The 12,878-nt window shown below is 34.6% G+C and overlaps 1 protein-coding gene across 8 annotated transcripts in view; it reads left to right on the plus strand.

Annotated features, from left to right (window-relative positions):
• Window positions 1–12,878, plus strand: part of STAG2 (STAG2 cohesin complex component) — a 159,107-nt gene that overhangs the window by 112,363 nt on the left and 33,866 nt on the right. For all 8 annotated transcript variants that reach the window (XM_058291453.2, XM_058291454.2, XM_058291456.2 and 5 more), the window contains 9 exons: window positions 1,415–1,532; window positions 2,258–2,361; window positions 5,592–5,684; window positions 6,242–6,331; window positions 6,870–7,073; window positions 8,993–9,063; window positions 9,386–9,473; window positions 9,568–9,648; window positions 11,190–11,282. In XM_058291453.2, the coding sequence (XP_058147436.1) occupies window positions 1,415–1,532; window positions 2,258–2,361; window positions 5,592–5,684; window positions 6,242–6,331; window positions 6,870–7,073; window positions 8,993–9,063; window positions 9,386–9,473; window positions 9,568–9,648; window positions 11,190–11,282 (942 nt within the window). The remainder of the gene's footprint in view (window positions 1–1,414; window positions 1,533–2,257; window positions 2,362–5,591; window positions 5,685–6,241; window positions 6,332–6,869; window positions 7,074–8,992; window positions 9,064–9,385; window positions 9,474–9,567; window positions 9,649–11,189; window positions 11,283–12,878) is intronic.

Here is a 12,878-nt window from a genome sequence, read left to right on the forward strand (position 1 = left end):
ACCTCTCCCCCCCCCCCCAGCAACACTCCCTCCCATCATCATGACACATCCATTGCATTTGGCAAGTACATCTCTGGGCACCCCCGCACCCCATGGTCAACGGTCCACACCATGGCCCACACTCTCCCCCATTCCATCCAGTGGGCCCTGTGAGGATTTACAATGTCCGGTGATTGCCCCTGAAGCACCATCCAGGGCAGCTCCATGTCCCAAAGACGCCTCCACCTCTCATCTCTTCCTGCCTTTCCCCATTTTTGTGTATCTCTTGACATGATTATTTAATTTTATCTTTTAGTATGTTAATTTGTTGGATTATGTTGGTTGATTTTTTCCAATGTTGAACCAAGTTTGAATTCCTAGGATAAACACTACTTGGTCATGATCTATTATCTTTTTATATGTTGCTGGATTCAGTTTGCAGTTGTTGGAGGATATTCTTGCTACTTTCATGGAGGATACTGATCTTTATTTTTCTTTATTTGTAATGTCTTTGACAGGTTTTGGTATCATGTTTTTTGTGGACCCCTAAAATGAGTTAAATTGTTTGTTTATAAAGTTGAATTGACAAGTAAACATATTATGTTTTAATCAACCATTATCACTCCCATTCAGTTAAAATAAATTCATAGTATGCTTTAGAATTCAGAGTAGTTAACTGATGTAATATTAGGACCAAATAGGTAGTTAAATCTGCATATAGGGAAACGGACTTTGGCCCAGTGGTTAGGGCATCCGTCTACCATATGGGAGGTCCGTGGTTCAAACCCCGGGCCTCCTTGACCCGTGTGGAGCTGGCCATGCGCAGTGCTGATGCGCGCAAGGAGTGCCGTGCCACGCAAGGGTGTCCCCCGCGTGGGGGAGCCCCACGCGCAAGGAGTGCGCCCGTGAGGAAAGCCGCCCAGCGTGAAAAGAAAGAGCAGCCTGCCCAGGAATGGCGCCGCCCACACTTCCCATACTGCTGAGGACAACAGAAGCGGACAAAGAAACAAGACGCAGCAAATAGACACCAAGAACAGACAACCAGGGGAGGGGGGGGGGGGAATTAAATAAATAAATAAATCTTTAAAAAATAAAAAAATAAAATAAATAAATAAAAAATAAAAAAAAAAAATATTAAAAAAAAAAAAAAAAAAAAAAAATCTGCATATAATCTTTTAAAAATAACTTTTCATGTTAATGTTTTAATGATTATTATGAGAAATGTTTAATTTTACCTAATAGGTTTACTTATACTAAACAGCGAGCTAAGGCAGTTTCTCCTCTGTGTTTTTATCTTAGTCCTTTCTTCCACTTGATCTCAAAAATACATCACTCTTTGAGAGTTTGCACATGGTGCCAGCAAAACTTCCATTCTTTTGAGTTAAGGCTAGTATGGTATTTGTCTAAGAGCACATTGCTCTTTTTAAAATTTTAGTTACATGAGCATGCAGCATACCTTGTGGATAGCATGTGGGACTGTGCTACTGAGCTGCTGAAAGACTGGGAATGTATGAATAGTTTGCTGCTGGAGGAGCCACTTAGTGGAGAGGAAGGTAAGGACATGTTAATTATGGTATTTTTGTTATCTAGATAATGTTTTTTCTTTTTCTTATTCTTCTTTTTTAAATGATAGAAGTTGTAGGCTTACAGAATAACAATGCAGAATATAGAGTTCCCATATACACTCTTCTCATTATTAACACCTTGCATTAATGTGGTCCATTTGTTACAGTTTATGAAAGAATTTTATTATAGCAGTTTTGAAAACTATACTTAATGATTTACATTAGGGTTTTCGGTTTGTATTGTGAAGTCCTATGGTTATTACAAATTTTTTTAAAATTAATTTTTAGACAATTTTGAGAATAGATTTTTCTCATTCCATATGCTTATCTTTTTAGTGCTAAAATAATTGATATAAAATTTTACTTTTTGCATAAATTTTTTCACACACATCATACTAAGTAGAATGATGTAATTGCTATCAACATTTTTCATTTTTTTTTGTATCTAGGTTCCTTCTTAAATCTTTCTTTTTCTTTCCTTTTTTCTCCCCCCTTGAATCTGCACGACGTGCATAGATGAGGAATGCTGAGGATTTAGAAAGGGTATCTTGTTCTGATCCTTTCGGTGATAGAGTAAGGGGATTTTGTCTTCATTAGTACATTAGATCTGATTCTGCTCAGAGACAGAAGAAGAAACTGTTATGTAATGACCACATGAGGCATAGAAGTAGAAGAAATAGGTTAACTTTTTATGGTGTTTTTTTTTTTTTCAGCATTAACAGACAGACAAGAGAGTGCCCTGATAGAAATAATGCTTTGTACCATTAGACAGGCAGCTGAATGCCATCCTCCTGTGGGAAGAGGGACAGGAAAAAGGGTATGCCAATATATTTTTAGTATTCTAAACTGTATATTTCCTTTTCCAGTATCTGTGTAAAGTAAAATTTAATTGAAATATACCATTCGTACGTGATATACATAAACAGAGTAAGTATATAGTGAAATTTGTGAACTTATAAAACAAACATATATATCATCATACAAGACTCCCATATATCTCCCCACCACCAACAACTTGCATTGTTGTGAAACATTTGTTACAGACCATGAAAGAGCATTGTCAAAATATTACTGCTACCCTTAGCCCATCTCTTACATTTGGTGTATTTTCCCCCCAACATACCCAATTATTAATATGCTGTATTTGTACTATGTATTTGTTAACGTTCAGGAGAAAATGTTCTCATATATATCCTTTTAACCACAGTCCATCTTCTACCACTGGATTCTGTATGTTATACGGTCCTGTGCTTAGTACAGTCCATTCAGAGGGCACACTCAGTGGTGCTCATTTTCATCACAGAGTTGTGTTGTCATCACTTCAGTCAGTTTTGAACGTTTTCGTTTTCCCAAAGGGAAAAATCCCATACCCTCTTAGACCTCCCATAGTTGTCCCTTAGTATTGAAATAATATCATCTCACCATTGCTGCAGAAATATTACAGTATTACTGTTAACTATCATCCATAAGTTACATTAGTTACAATTTTCCTGTATGTCCCCATATTCTTAGCACTTGTAAAAGAAGAGCGTTCTTATATGTGTACTGTTAACCACAATCTTCATCCACCCCCAAAATCACTGTTATACACTTCCTAAATTATCTAGCTTCCTTTAAATTGACGTTTACTTCCACAGACTACTTCTTTCAGCCACAATCACACTTATAAATCAGCAGTATTAAACTCATTATAATGTGTTACTCTCAATTCTATTCATTTCCACACTTCTACAGTTAACCTTCTTAATAATGCAACATATACTAAGCATATTTTTGGTGTCCTAAACTATTTCTTTTTTCTATTATCTTTTTAAAAATTCTTTATTACTGTTAATCACAGAACAAAAATTTTTGAATCTTATGGTACATTTATTTCATCCATCCATCCATTTATTTATTTATCCTACCTATGGCTTGCTTGCCATCTGCTCTCTGTCCATTCGCTGCACATTCTTCTGTGTTTGCTTGTTTCCCTTTGTTGCATCATCTTGCTGTACGAGCTCTCCACGGGCACCGGCCAGCTTGCCTTCAAATGTGGTACTGGGACACAAACCCCAGGAATCCCATATTGTAGACGGGAGTCCAGTTGATTGAGCCACAGTCACTTCCCTCTTATAGTACATTTCTCAGATGACCTTTGCTTATATGTATTAGAACAAAGTTTTTTAAAAATGTTATGTGGTAACATATGTATAACATAAAATGTGCCATATTAACCATATTTAAGTGTACAATTCAATGGCATTAATTACAGTTACAGCGTTATTCTACAGTTACCACTGTCTTTTACCAAATCTTTTTCATCACCTCAGAAGAGGAACTCTGTACTATTAAACAATAATTCCCCATTCTCACTTCTCTGGCCACTGGTGACCTCTAATTTGACTTTCTGTCTCTTTGAATTTTCATGTTCTTTATATTTCATGTAAGTGGAATCATGCAGTATTTGTCTTTTTTGTGTCTGACATATTTCAGTCAGCATAATGTCTTCAGGGTCCATCAATGTTATAGCTTGTATCAGCACTTCATTTCTTTTGACGGCTGAATAATTGTTCCCTATATGTATATACCACAATTCGTTTATCCATGCATTAGTGGACACTTCAGTTGCTTTCACTTTTTGGCTGCTGTGAATAATGCTGGTACATGAGCATTGGTATACAAATACCTATAAGTTCCCTGTTATCACTTTTGGTTATATACCTAAGAGTGGAATGCCAGGCTATATGATAACTGTGTTTAAAATTTTGAGAAACCACCAGACTTTTCCACAGTGGCTACACCATTCTTTATTCTCACCACTAATGAATGGATGTTCCAGTTTCTCCAAATCCCTGTTAATATTTGTTATTGTCTGTTTATTTAACAATAGGCATCCTAGTGGGTGGGAAGTGGTATCTCATTGTGACTTTGATTTGTATTTCCCTAATGGCTAATGATGTGCATCTTTTCATTGACTTATTGGCCATTTGTGTATCTTCTCTGGAGGAATGCCTATTGAAGTCCTTTGCCCATTTTTTTTTTTTTTGGCTAATGTTTAGAAGAACTTTATTTTCAGTAGCCAAAAATTGTAAATAACCCTAATGTCCACAGTTCAGTATATAAAAAAATAGTGCTATATCCAAAGAACAGACTACTTACCCAACAATGAAAACAATGATCTACTCATATAAGCATCATTAATGGAACCCACAAGAATTATGTAGCATGCCCATTTCTTAAGTTGGTTGTTTGTCTTTGTTACTGAGTTGCGCAGTTATACGTTCTAGATATTAAACCCTTATTAGATATATGATTTCCAAATATTAACTCCCATTATATAGGTTGGCTTTTTATTTTCTTGATAATGTCCTTTGCACAGAAATTTCAAGGTCCTGACTTTTTTTCCCCCTACGTCTTATGGCTTTAGGTCTTAGGTTTAGGTTGTTGATCCATTTTGAATTAATTTTATGTATAATGTGAAGCAGGTGTCCAACTTCATTCTTCTGCATGTGCAAGCCCAGTTTACCCTGTACCATTTGTTGAGGAGGCCATTCTTTCCCCCTTGGATGGACTTGTCACCCTTGTCGGAAAAAAAAAAGAACTAAAATTTAAAGCACTCTCTTTCTCCCTGTTTTTGGAAATCTTATTTTCTTGTTTGAGACTCTTATTGTAGCAATTTATTATATTGAATTGATAACCCGTGGGCTATGCCCCACAGGCTGGAGTGGAGAGAAATATTGCTCAAAGCACTTGTTACATAAGCTCCTAAACCATATTTCTGTTCCCATACTACTGCTTCCTTCCATCCAAAGGTAGAGGTAATCTAATTGGGTATTGATTTTGTCCATTGAACTATTGGAAGCTTTTTCTTATTTTAGGTAGCTTTGTTTTTTTATAATCTGTAAATTATTCCTTTTGTCAATTTTGGGGTTGATGTTTTGTAGTATAAATTATTTGATCCATCATTTAAAATAAGTTATTAATTTTTTTATGTCTTAACTAACATTTGAATACTTAACAATGTTTGTGGGCTTAATGAACATTTAAAAATGTCTATTACTTTAGGTGCTGACAGCAAAGGAGAAGAAGACACAGTTGGATGACAGGACAAAAATCACTGAACTTTTTGCTGTGGCTCTTCCTCAGTTATTAGCAAAAGTAAGTTTGTGTTAGTATTGTTGTGTTACTAAGAAATTACAGGTTCTGTTTAGAAGGTCCTAACAGAATTTTATAATGATGTTTACTTACCCATTATTGTAATCTTTTTTTTTTAAAGATTAATTAATTTATTTATCTCCCCTTCCCCCTCCCACCCCGGTTGTCTGTTCTCTGTGTCTAATTGCTGCATCTTTGTCCGCTTCTGTTGTTGTCAGCGGCATGGCAACCTGTGTTTCTTTTTGTTGTGTCATCTTGTTCTGTCAGTTCTCCATGTGTGCGGCACCATTCTTAGGGAGGCTGCACTTTCTTTTGCGCTGGGCGGCTCTCCCTATGGGGCACACTCATTGCGCGTGGGACTCCCCTATGTGGGGGACACCCCTGCGTGGCATGGCACTCCTTGCGCGCATCAGCACTGCGTATGGGCCAGCTCCACGCGAGTCAAGGAGACCCAGGGTTTGAACCGCGGACCTCCCATGTGGTAGACGGACACCCTAACCACTGGGCCAAGTCTGCCGCCTGTAATCTTTTTAACACTCTTTTTTTTTTCTTTTTTAAAGTACTCTGTAGATGCAGAAAAGGTAACTAACTTATTGCAATTGCCACAATACTTTGATTTGGAAATATATACTACTGGACGACTAGAAAAGGTAAGACTTCTGTATTTAAAAAACCTTGAAGAAAAATCCATAGTTTAGTTCATACCATCTTTCCTTTTCCTTTTTTTTTTTAATGTTTTTGTAACTTATGTGACAGGAAACCTTCCTTACATGTCTTCCATATTTTAGGACACTTGGATTTAGAGCATGCTCCTAATGAGTCTTCCTTTTGCTTAATCACCCTAGCCCATATCTTCTTTCTAGCCATTATGTGACTATCTGCTTGTGATGAGTTATGGAGATTAAGGGTGGGTAACTGGATAATGTAAACAACAGCAGCCAGTAGTCATTGAGCACTTTCTTATGTTTCAGAAACCTTTATAAGTTCTTTATATGTATTTACACTTTATATTACCACAGCTCAATAAGATAGGTAAAAGTTAATGTTGAGGAATGGGAGCATTTGTGTATTTATTTACCATGGCTAGAAACAGAAAAACACCTTAAAATATATGTCCTGTTGATTGTAGACTTATTGTCTTTGAAGTATTTCAAAGGGATGTTTTAATGAAAAACTCTGATTTTGCAGCATTTGGATGCCTTATTGCGACAGATCCGGAATATAGTTGAGAAGCACACAGATACAGATGTTTTGGAAGCATGTTCTAAAACTTACCATGCTCTCTGTAATGAAGAATTCACCATCTTCAACAGAGTAGATATTTCAAGAAGTCAACTAATAGATGAATTGGCAGATAAATTTAACAGACTTCTTGAAGATTTTCTGCAAGAGGTATGATATATATTACAAGTATTTTATTAGTTGGATTCCCCTCCTCCCTCTTCAGTAACCTGATTTGTTACCCAAGTGTTGTTAGTCCTGGTTATCAGTATGTTGAAAAGTTGTTCAGGTTGTTCTGTGTCTCATCATACCACCATTACTCCTCTATCAATATAGGGGGGTTATTAGATTCTGTGATTTGGAGAAGGTAAAAGCAAAGCTAACGTTCTTCTTTCTTTAATTTAAAGAAATGATCTGAGAAGTTACCTATTGTTGAACAAGGGGCTCTTAGGGAAGAGGGCATTAAAGGAACAGAGAAGTAGAGCTGTGGTCTTGTAATTTCAAAAGCATTGTTTTTCTTAGTGTTTTGGCAGTGTTGGTGAGGGAAGGCCATTGTGGTCTTAGCTATTATAAAGCTTTGATAAACTGTTATAAGCCACTGTTAATTTTAGAATTTCCTGTGTTACACTATTGAATTCTCAGAGGGTTGCTAAGTGCGTGGCACTACAATACTCTCTTGTATTTTTCTTGTGATTATCTTTTTTGGAAATAGATATTTTGTTTGGTTTAAATAAATGAATCATAATTCTCATCACATCGCTTTAGCATTGGTGCTGCAAAATTCATATGGACTTTTTTTTTTAAGATTTAATTTTGTTTATTTCTCCCCCTGCCCCATCCCCCTGCCCCCTCCCCCTGTTCTCTGTGTCCATTTGCTCTCTGTTCTTCGTTATGTCCCTTCTGTTGTTGTCAGCAGCACGGGAATCTGTGTTTCTTTTTTTTGCTGCATCAACTCTCTGTGTGTGCGGCGCCATTCCTGGGCAGGCTGCACTTTCTTTTTGTGCTGGGCTGCTCCCCTTACGGAGCGCACTCCTTGTGCTTGGGGCTCCCCTACATGGGGGACACACCTGCCTGGCTCGGCACTCCTTGCGTGCATCAGTACTGCGTATGGGCCAGCTCCACATGGGTCAAAGAGGCCCGGGGTTTGAATTGCCGACCTCCCATGTGGTAGACGGACAACCTAGTCACTGGGCCAAGTCTGCTTCCCCATATGGACTTTTTTATATTTATAGTTTTCTTGTTTTAGCAGTTAACTTTACTTAAATTTTCATTTCTTTGTGTAGCATTATTCCATGCTTATTTGAATTTTACTAATTAGAGGCTTTGAACTATACTGATGTATAATTATCATTCTTGGTTAAATGTTTAGTGGCTCTACTTTTGACTGAATATGATTGTGACTAGGGTAAGTTAATTTAAATTCTCAAGCATTCTGTTAATTAAGTTTAATTACTTATAATAGTAGAAAAATTAAAAGTTTAAAAACAAGTACTTTTTGGGAGACCCTGAGTTCAATAAAGTAAATTCAATAGTGTTTTTAAAATTTTAGTAAGACTTGGAAACTTTCAAAAGATTAGTTTATCCTAATTTGGAAAATGTAATAACAAATGCTGTTACCCAAAAAGAGGTAGCACATCTATTCTTTATTCAGAGGATTTTCTTCCCATTTATTTTTGATTAATCTGGTAACTACATCTTTTTCAAGAACACTGTTTAGTGTACATAGGTTTTGTCACTTTTGGTGTTGTCTTTATGATCTTGTGCATGTTCTCTAATATATTTTCTTTATTGTCCTGATGCATTTATTGCTGTGAAACAGTAGATGTCTTCATAGTTTGTGTTAAGGGTACTTAACGGAGAAGGGGAGACTATCATTCTATTTTTCTTTCCTGGCTTTACTCTACCTGTGATAACTCTATATTTACTCATATTGCCTTAAATTTAGCCAAATCTGGGCATCAGATGAGAAAGTTTTTGGGGTTTATATTAGATTATTTCTTTTTTCAATGTGATTTCACCATTTTTGATAGCCTAGAATTTTTCACTTTAGTGATTCTTAATGTTCAATTTCGTGTAATAAATCTTAATAGGGTGAAGAACCTGATGAAGATGATGCATATCAGGTTTTGTCAACATTGAAGAGGATCACTGCTTTTCATAAGTAAGTTGAATCATAGAGTTTCTGATTTCTTAAAACTGTAACAAAATCAACATCAACTTGCATAGTTTGTGGATTATTATATCTTGTTAGATTTCTTGGACTTTTGAGAAAAAGATACTTTGTAAAGTTATGTTTTGAATTGGGGGATGTCCTGACATTATTATCTTAACATACTTTTTAAAAAATGCTATTTTTGTTGTTGAGGGAGCGTTTTAAAAAGTTTACTGTTTCTAGTTTAAACAACATTCTGTTGATACTCAAGCCCAAAGCAATTGTGATTAAGTACAGCCTTTTAAATGTAATGTAATTCTTTTTTTTATAGTGCCCATGATCTCTCAAAATGGGATTTGTTTGCTTGTAATTATAAACTTTTGAAAACCGGAATTGAAAATGGAGACATGCCTGAGCAGGTTTTTATTTATTTATAAGTTGCATATTTAAATTTGAGAATGAAAGTATTGTGATTTTTAAATTTTGACTGTATTTTCTTGGTTCTTTTTCCAGATTGTTATTCATGCACTGCAGTGTACTCACTATGTAATACTTTGGCAACTTGCAAAGATAACTGAAAGCAGCTCTACAAAGGTTTGTGGTGGTTCAGTTGTGTTTTTATTAGATCAAATATCATTATCTGTTTTCATTCAACTTACACATTTAATAAGATGGATTATATAAATGAATTCTTACTTATTTTAAATCTATTTAAAGTATAAAAGTACTTTAAAGTAGTCCTGTTAGTCTTTTGATGTATATTCAAAGAAAACATTAATATGGTTTGTTTCAAGATATGATTTTAAATTTAAAGCTGTTGTTCGTATTTGAAGGTAGCATAATTTATAGTTTCCTATATTCGGAAAAATGTACAGCTAGAAAGATAACATTTATAAATCATGAGCAAGAGCCTTTGAAACAAACAGATACAGCTATTAGATCACATAAATTCAAGATAGCAGCCGGCTGCCCCTAGATCTTCTTATACCCAGGTATTGTTCTGGAATCACCTTGTTCATACTCATGATCGCTCAGTGATGTTCCAAATTCATGTTACATCATTCTCTGATTGAATATAATGTGCTAGCTGCCAGATCATAAAACTTTAAAAACTTGACCCATTATGGTAATCCTTGATGTGTTTAGTAATTGAACTAAACAGTACTGCCTTTCCATTTGTAAATTAGAAGCTTAAACGTTGTTCTTGTTTAGTAATTGAACAAACTAGTACTGCTTTTTCCATTTGTAAATAAGAAGCTTAAATGTTACATTTGTAGTAGATATATTTTATGTAGTGCATATAAATATGTAGATATTCTGTCATTTGGCATTCAGTATGAGAAGATGGGCCAAAATCCTTTGAGCCTCGAATTAATTAATGTGATTGATCTTCGTAGAATAATTTTCTCTTCTAAATTAACTGGGGTAAATATTTAGAAACAGACAAAATGCATGAATAATATTTATCTTTTTAGTGTAAGTTTAAGAGACATTTTAAATGTTTTTTTTTTTAAACTGGAGTGATAACACAAAATGAATTTTTTTGTCCCTTTTTGAGTTTCTGAAAAGTATAATCAATATCCTACATATAAAAGAAATGGTAGATAGGGTGCGGGTGTAGCTCAGTGGTTGAATTCCTGCTTACCATGGATGAGGTACTTCCAAAATAATTTAAAAGGTAAATGCCATCCTTTTTTAAAATTATTTTTTACCATTTTCTTCTATTCATGAGTTGGCCACTCTTCAAATTATAAAGTTTTCATGGAACATAAATCTTTAATCACTCTGGCTAGTGGCTTCGTTAAAGATAGCTGTACAATATATGAATGATAAACTTCAATTAAAAAAAAAAGATAGCTATACATAGACTCTAGTTCTAAATGACCTAGAATGCTTTGGATAGTATCTATTAATATGTCTGATATTTTTAAGGCTGCAATTTGGTGAGATTTGTAAGAAAAATGGTCTAATATTTTTCTTGTTTTCTTTTTTGGCAAATTATAAAGAAGAAGTATAAATCTTTAGTTGAACAAGTAGTGTTAGTTAATATAGTTATGTCATTTAAACATATTTTTAAAATAGTGAATGAGTTTTTTATACAGTGTTTTAAAATTTTCATGTTAAATTTTTTCAAGGAGGACTTGCTTCGTTTAAAGAAACAGATGAGGGTATTTTGTCAGATATGTCAGCATTACCTGACCAACGTGAATACTACTGTTAAGGAACAGGTTAGTAGTTACTATAAATAGTAATCTTTTGTAACCAACCCTTATAAAATCTGAAATAATATAGAAAATTTATGTAATACTACAATTGAGTGTAGTGTAAATATCTTGTATCTATCCATGTATACAATGCACAAAAAGTACATTAATATATCAGGCTTGCATATAATAAAATTTATTAATTTCATGTGGCATTTATAATTACATCATAGACTTCCTTATATTGTAGTTATCCTATAGTGTTTCTTTGTGACATACTTGGTAAAGAAACCCCATTTAAAACAAACTAGATGTATAAAATTTCAAAAGTTAATATTCCTGAAAGCAACCAGTATGCTTCAGAGAGGAAAGTCCATGAGGTTTTTGTCATCTCTGAGAATATTATCAAATGGTGACGTTGCAGTCACTGCCCTGTCCACCCTGGTTATTTTTCTTTATATGGACCTTTTCTGAAATAAAATTTTTAAATCACATACCTGCCTTCGAAGCATTACCTTCCCACTCCACATGCCTTCATGATTCTAACACTAGATAACAAGTAGATTGTTACCTAGTGCCAGAGATAGTTTTCCCATCTGTAAAATGAAGCCCAGTAGTTACCCTCAATGCTGTTTTTGGTAGCTTGTGGTATGTTGGGTACTGTTTATTTTAGTTTGGAATATATTTTATTCTTGATGTCATCAAGAAAGTTGTTCAAATATGACCAACCCTTTTATTTGTCAGTTATCTTTGTTGATTTTAAAATATCAAAAACAAATTTTAACAAAATATTTGAATTTTCTATATTTAAAAATATACTTTCAATGCCTGGTAATCTCTTTCCTTTTTTCATTTCCACCTCCCTTTCATCCCTCTCATACATATATGCTTGGACACATAGCAATTATATTTAATGGGCCAAGATCTAATAACTAAGAATTTTTCTTTACATATTTTATTTTGAAATAATTTCAAACTTATAGCACAGTTGCAAAAATAACGCAAAACCAACATACCCCCTCCCCAGATATCCAGGTCCACCAGTTTTAACATTTTACCACATTTCACATTTGTTGATCATTCTATTTACTGAGTAGTTCTTGCATTTTGTATCTTCCTTTCAAAAGTTGGAAGTATATTATCATAGCTCTTATATTGTGAATTCTTTCCAGTTTTAAGTATGTAGTTTTGAGTTGTAGCAATAAAGGATGTGGGACTTCAGCTCTCCAATTCCATGAAAGGATCAAAGTTTTTGAAGGTGGTAACTTGAGTTTAGAGTTAAACTTTTAGAGTAGGATTTTTATGAAGAAGAATGTACAGGTCCAAAACTAATACATGAAATATTAGTATTATCATCATTTGCCTGTGCCACCAAGATATTCATCTTAATACCACCACCACTACACCTTTATTTTAGTGTTAGCATATCCTTTTGGGTTATCCTGTGTAACCGCCTACATATGCTTCCTATGTATGCCTTGGAGATTAATTATTTGGTCATTAAACATCCTGTATGTCAGTGTTCCTAACAGCTTCCGGGAATGTGTCCTGGTCAGCTCACTAGACCTGCTGGTTCACATAAATTAGTAAACATATCATACTTATCACCTCATATTCTCA

Source organism: Dasypus novemcinctus, chromosome X (assembly GCF_030445035.2).
Source record: "Dasypus novemcinctus isolate mDasNov1 chromosome X, mDasNov1.1.hap2, whole genome shotgun sequence".
Lineage (NCBI taxonomy): Eukaryota > Metazoa > Chordata > Mammalia > Cingulata > Dasypodidae > Dasypus > Dasypus novemcinctus.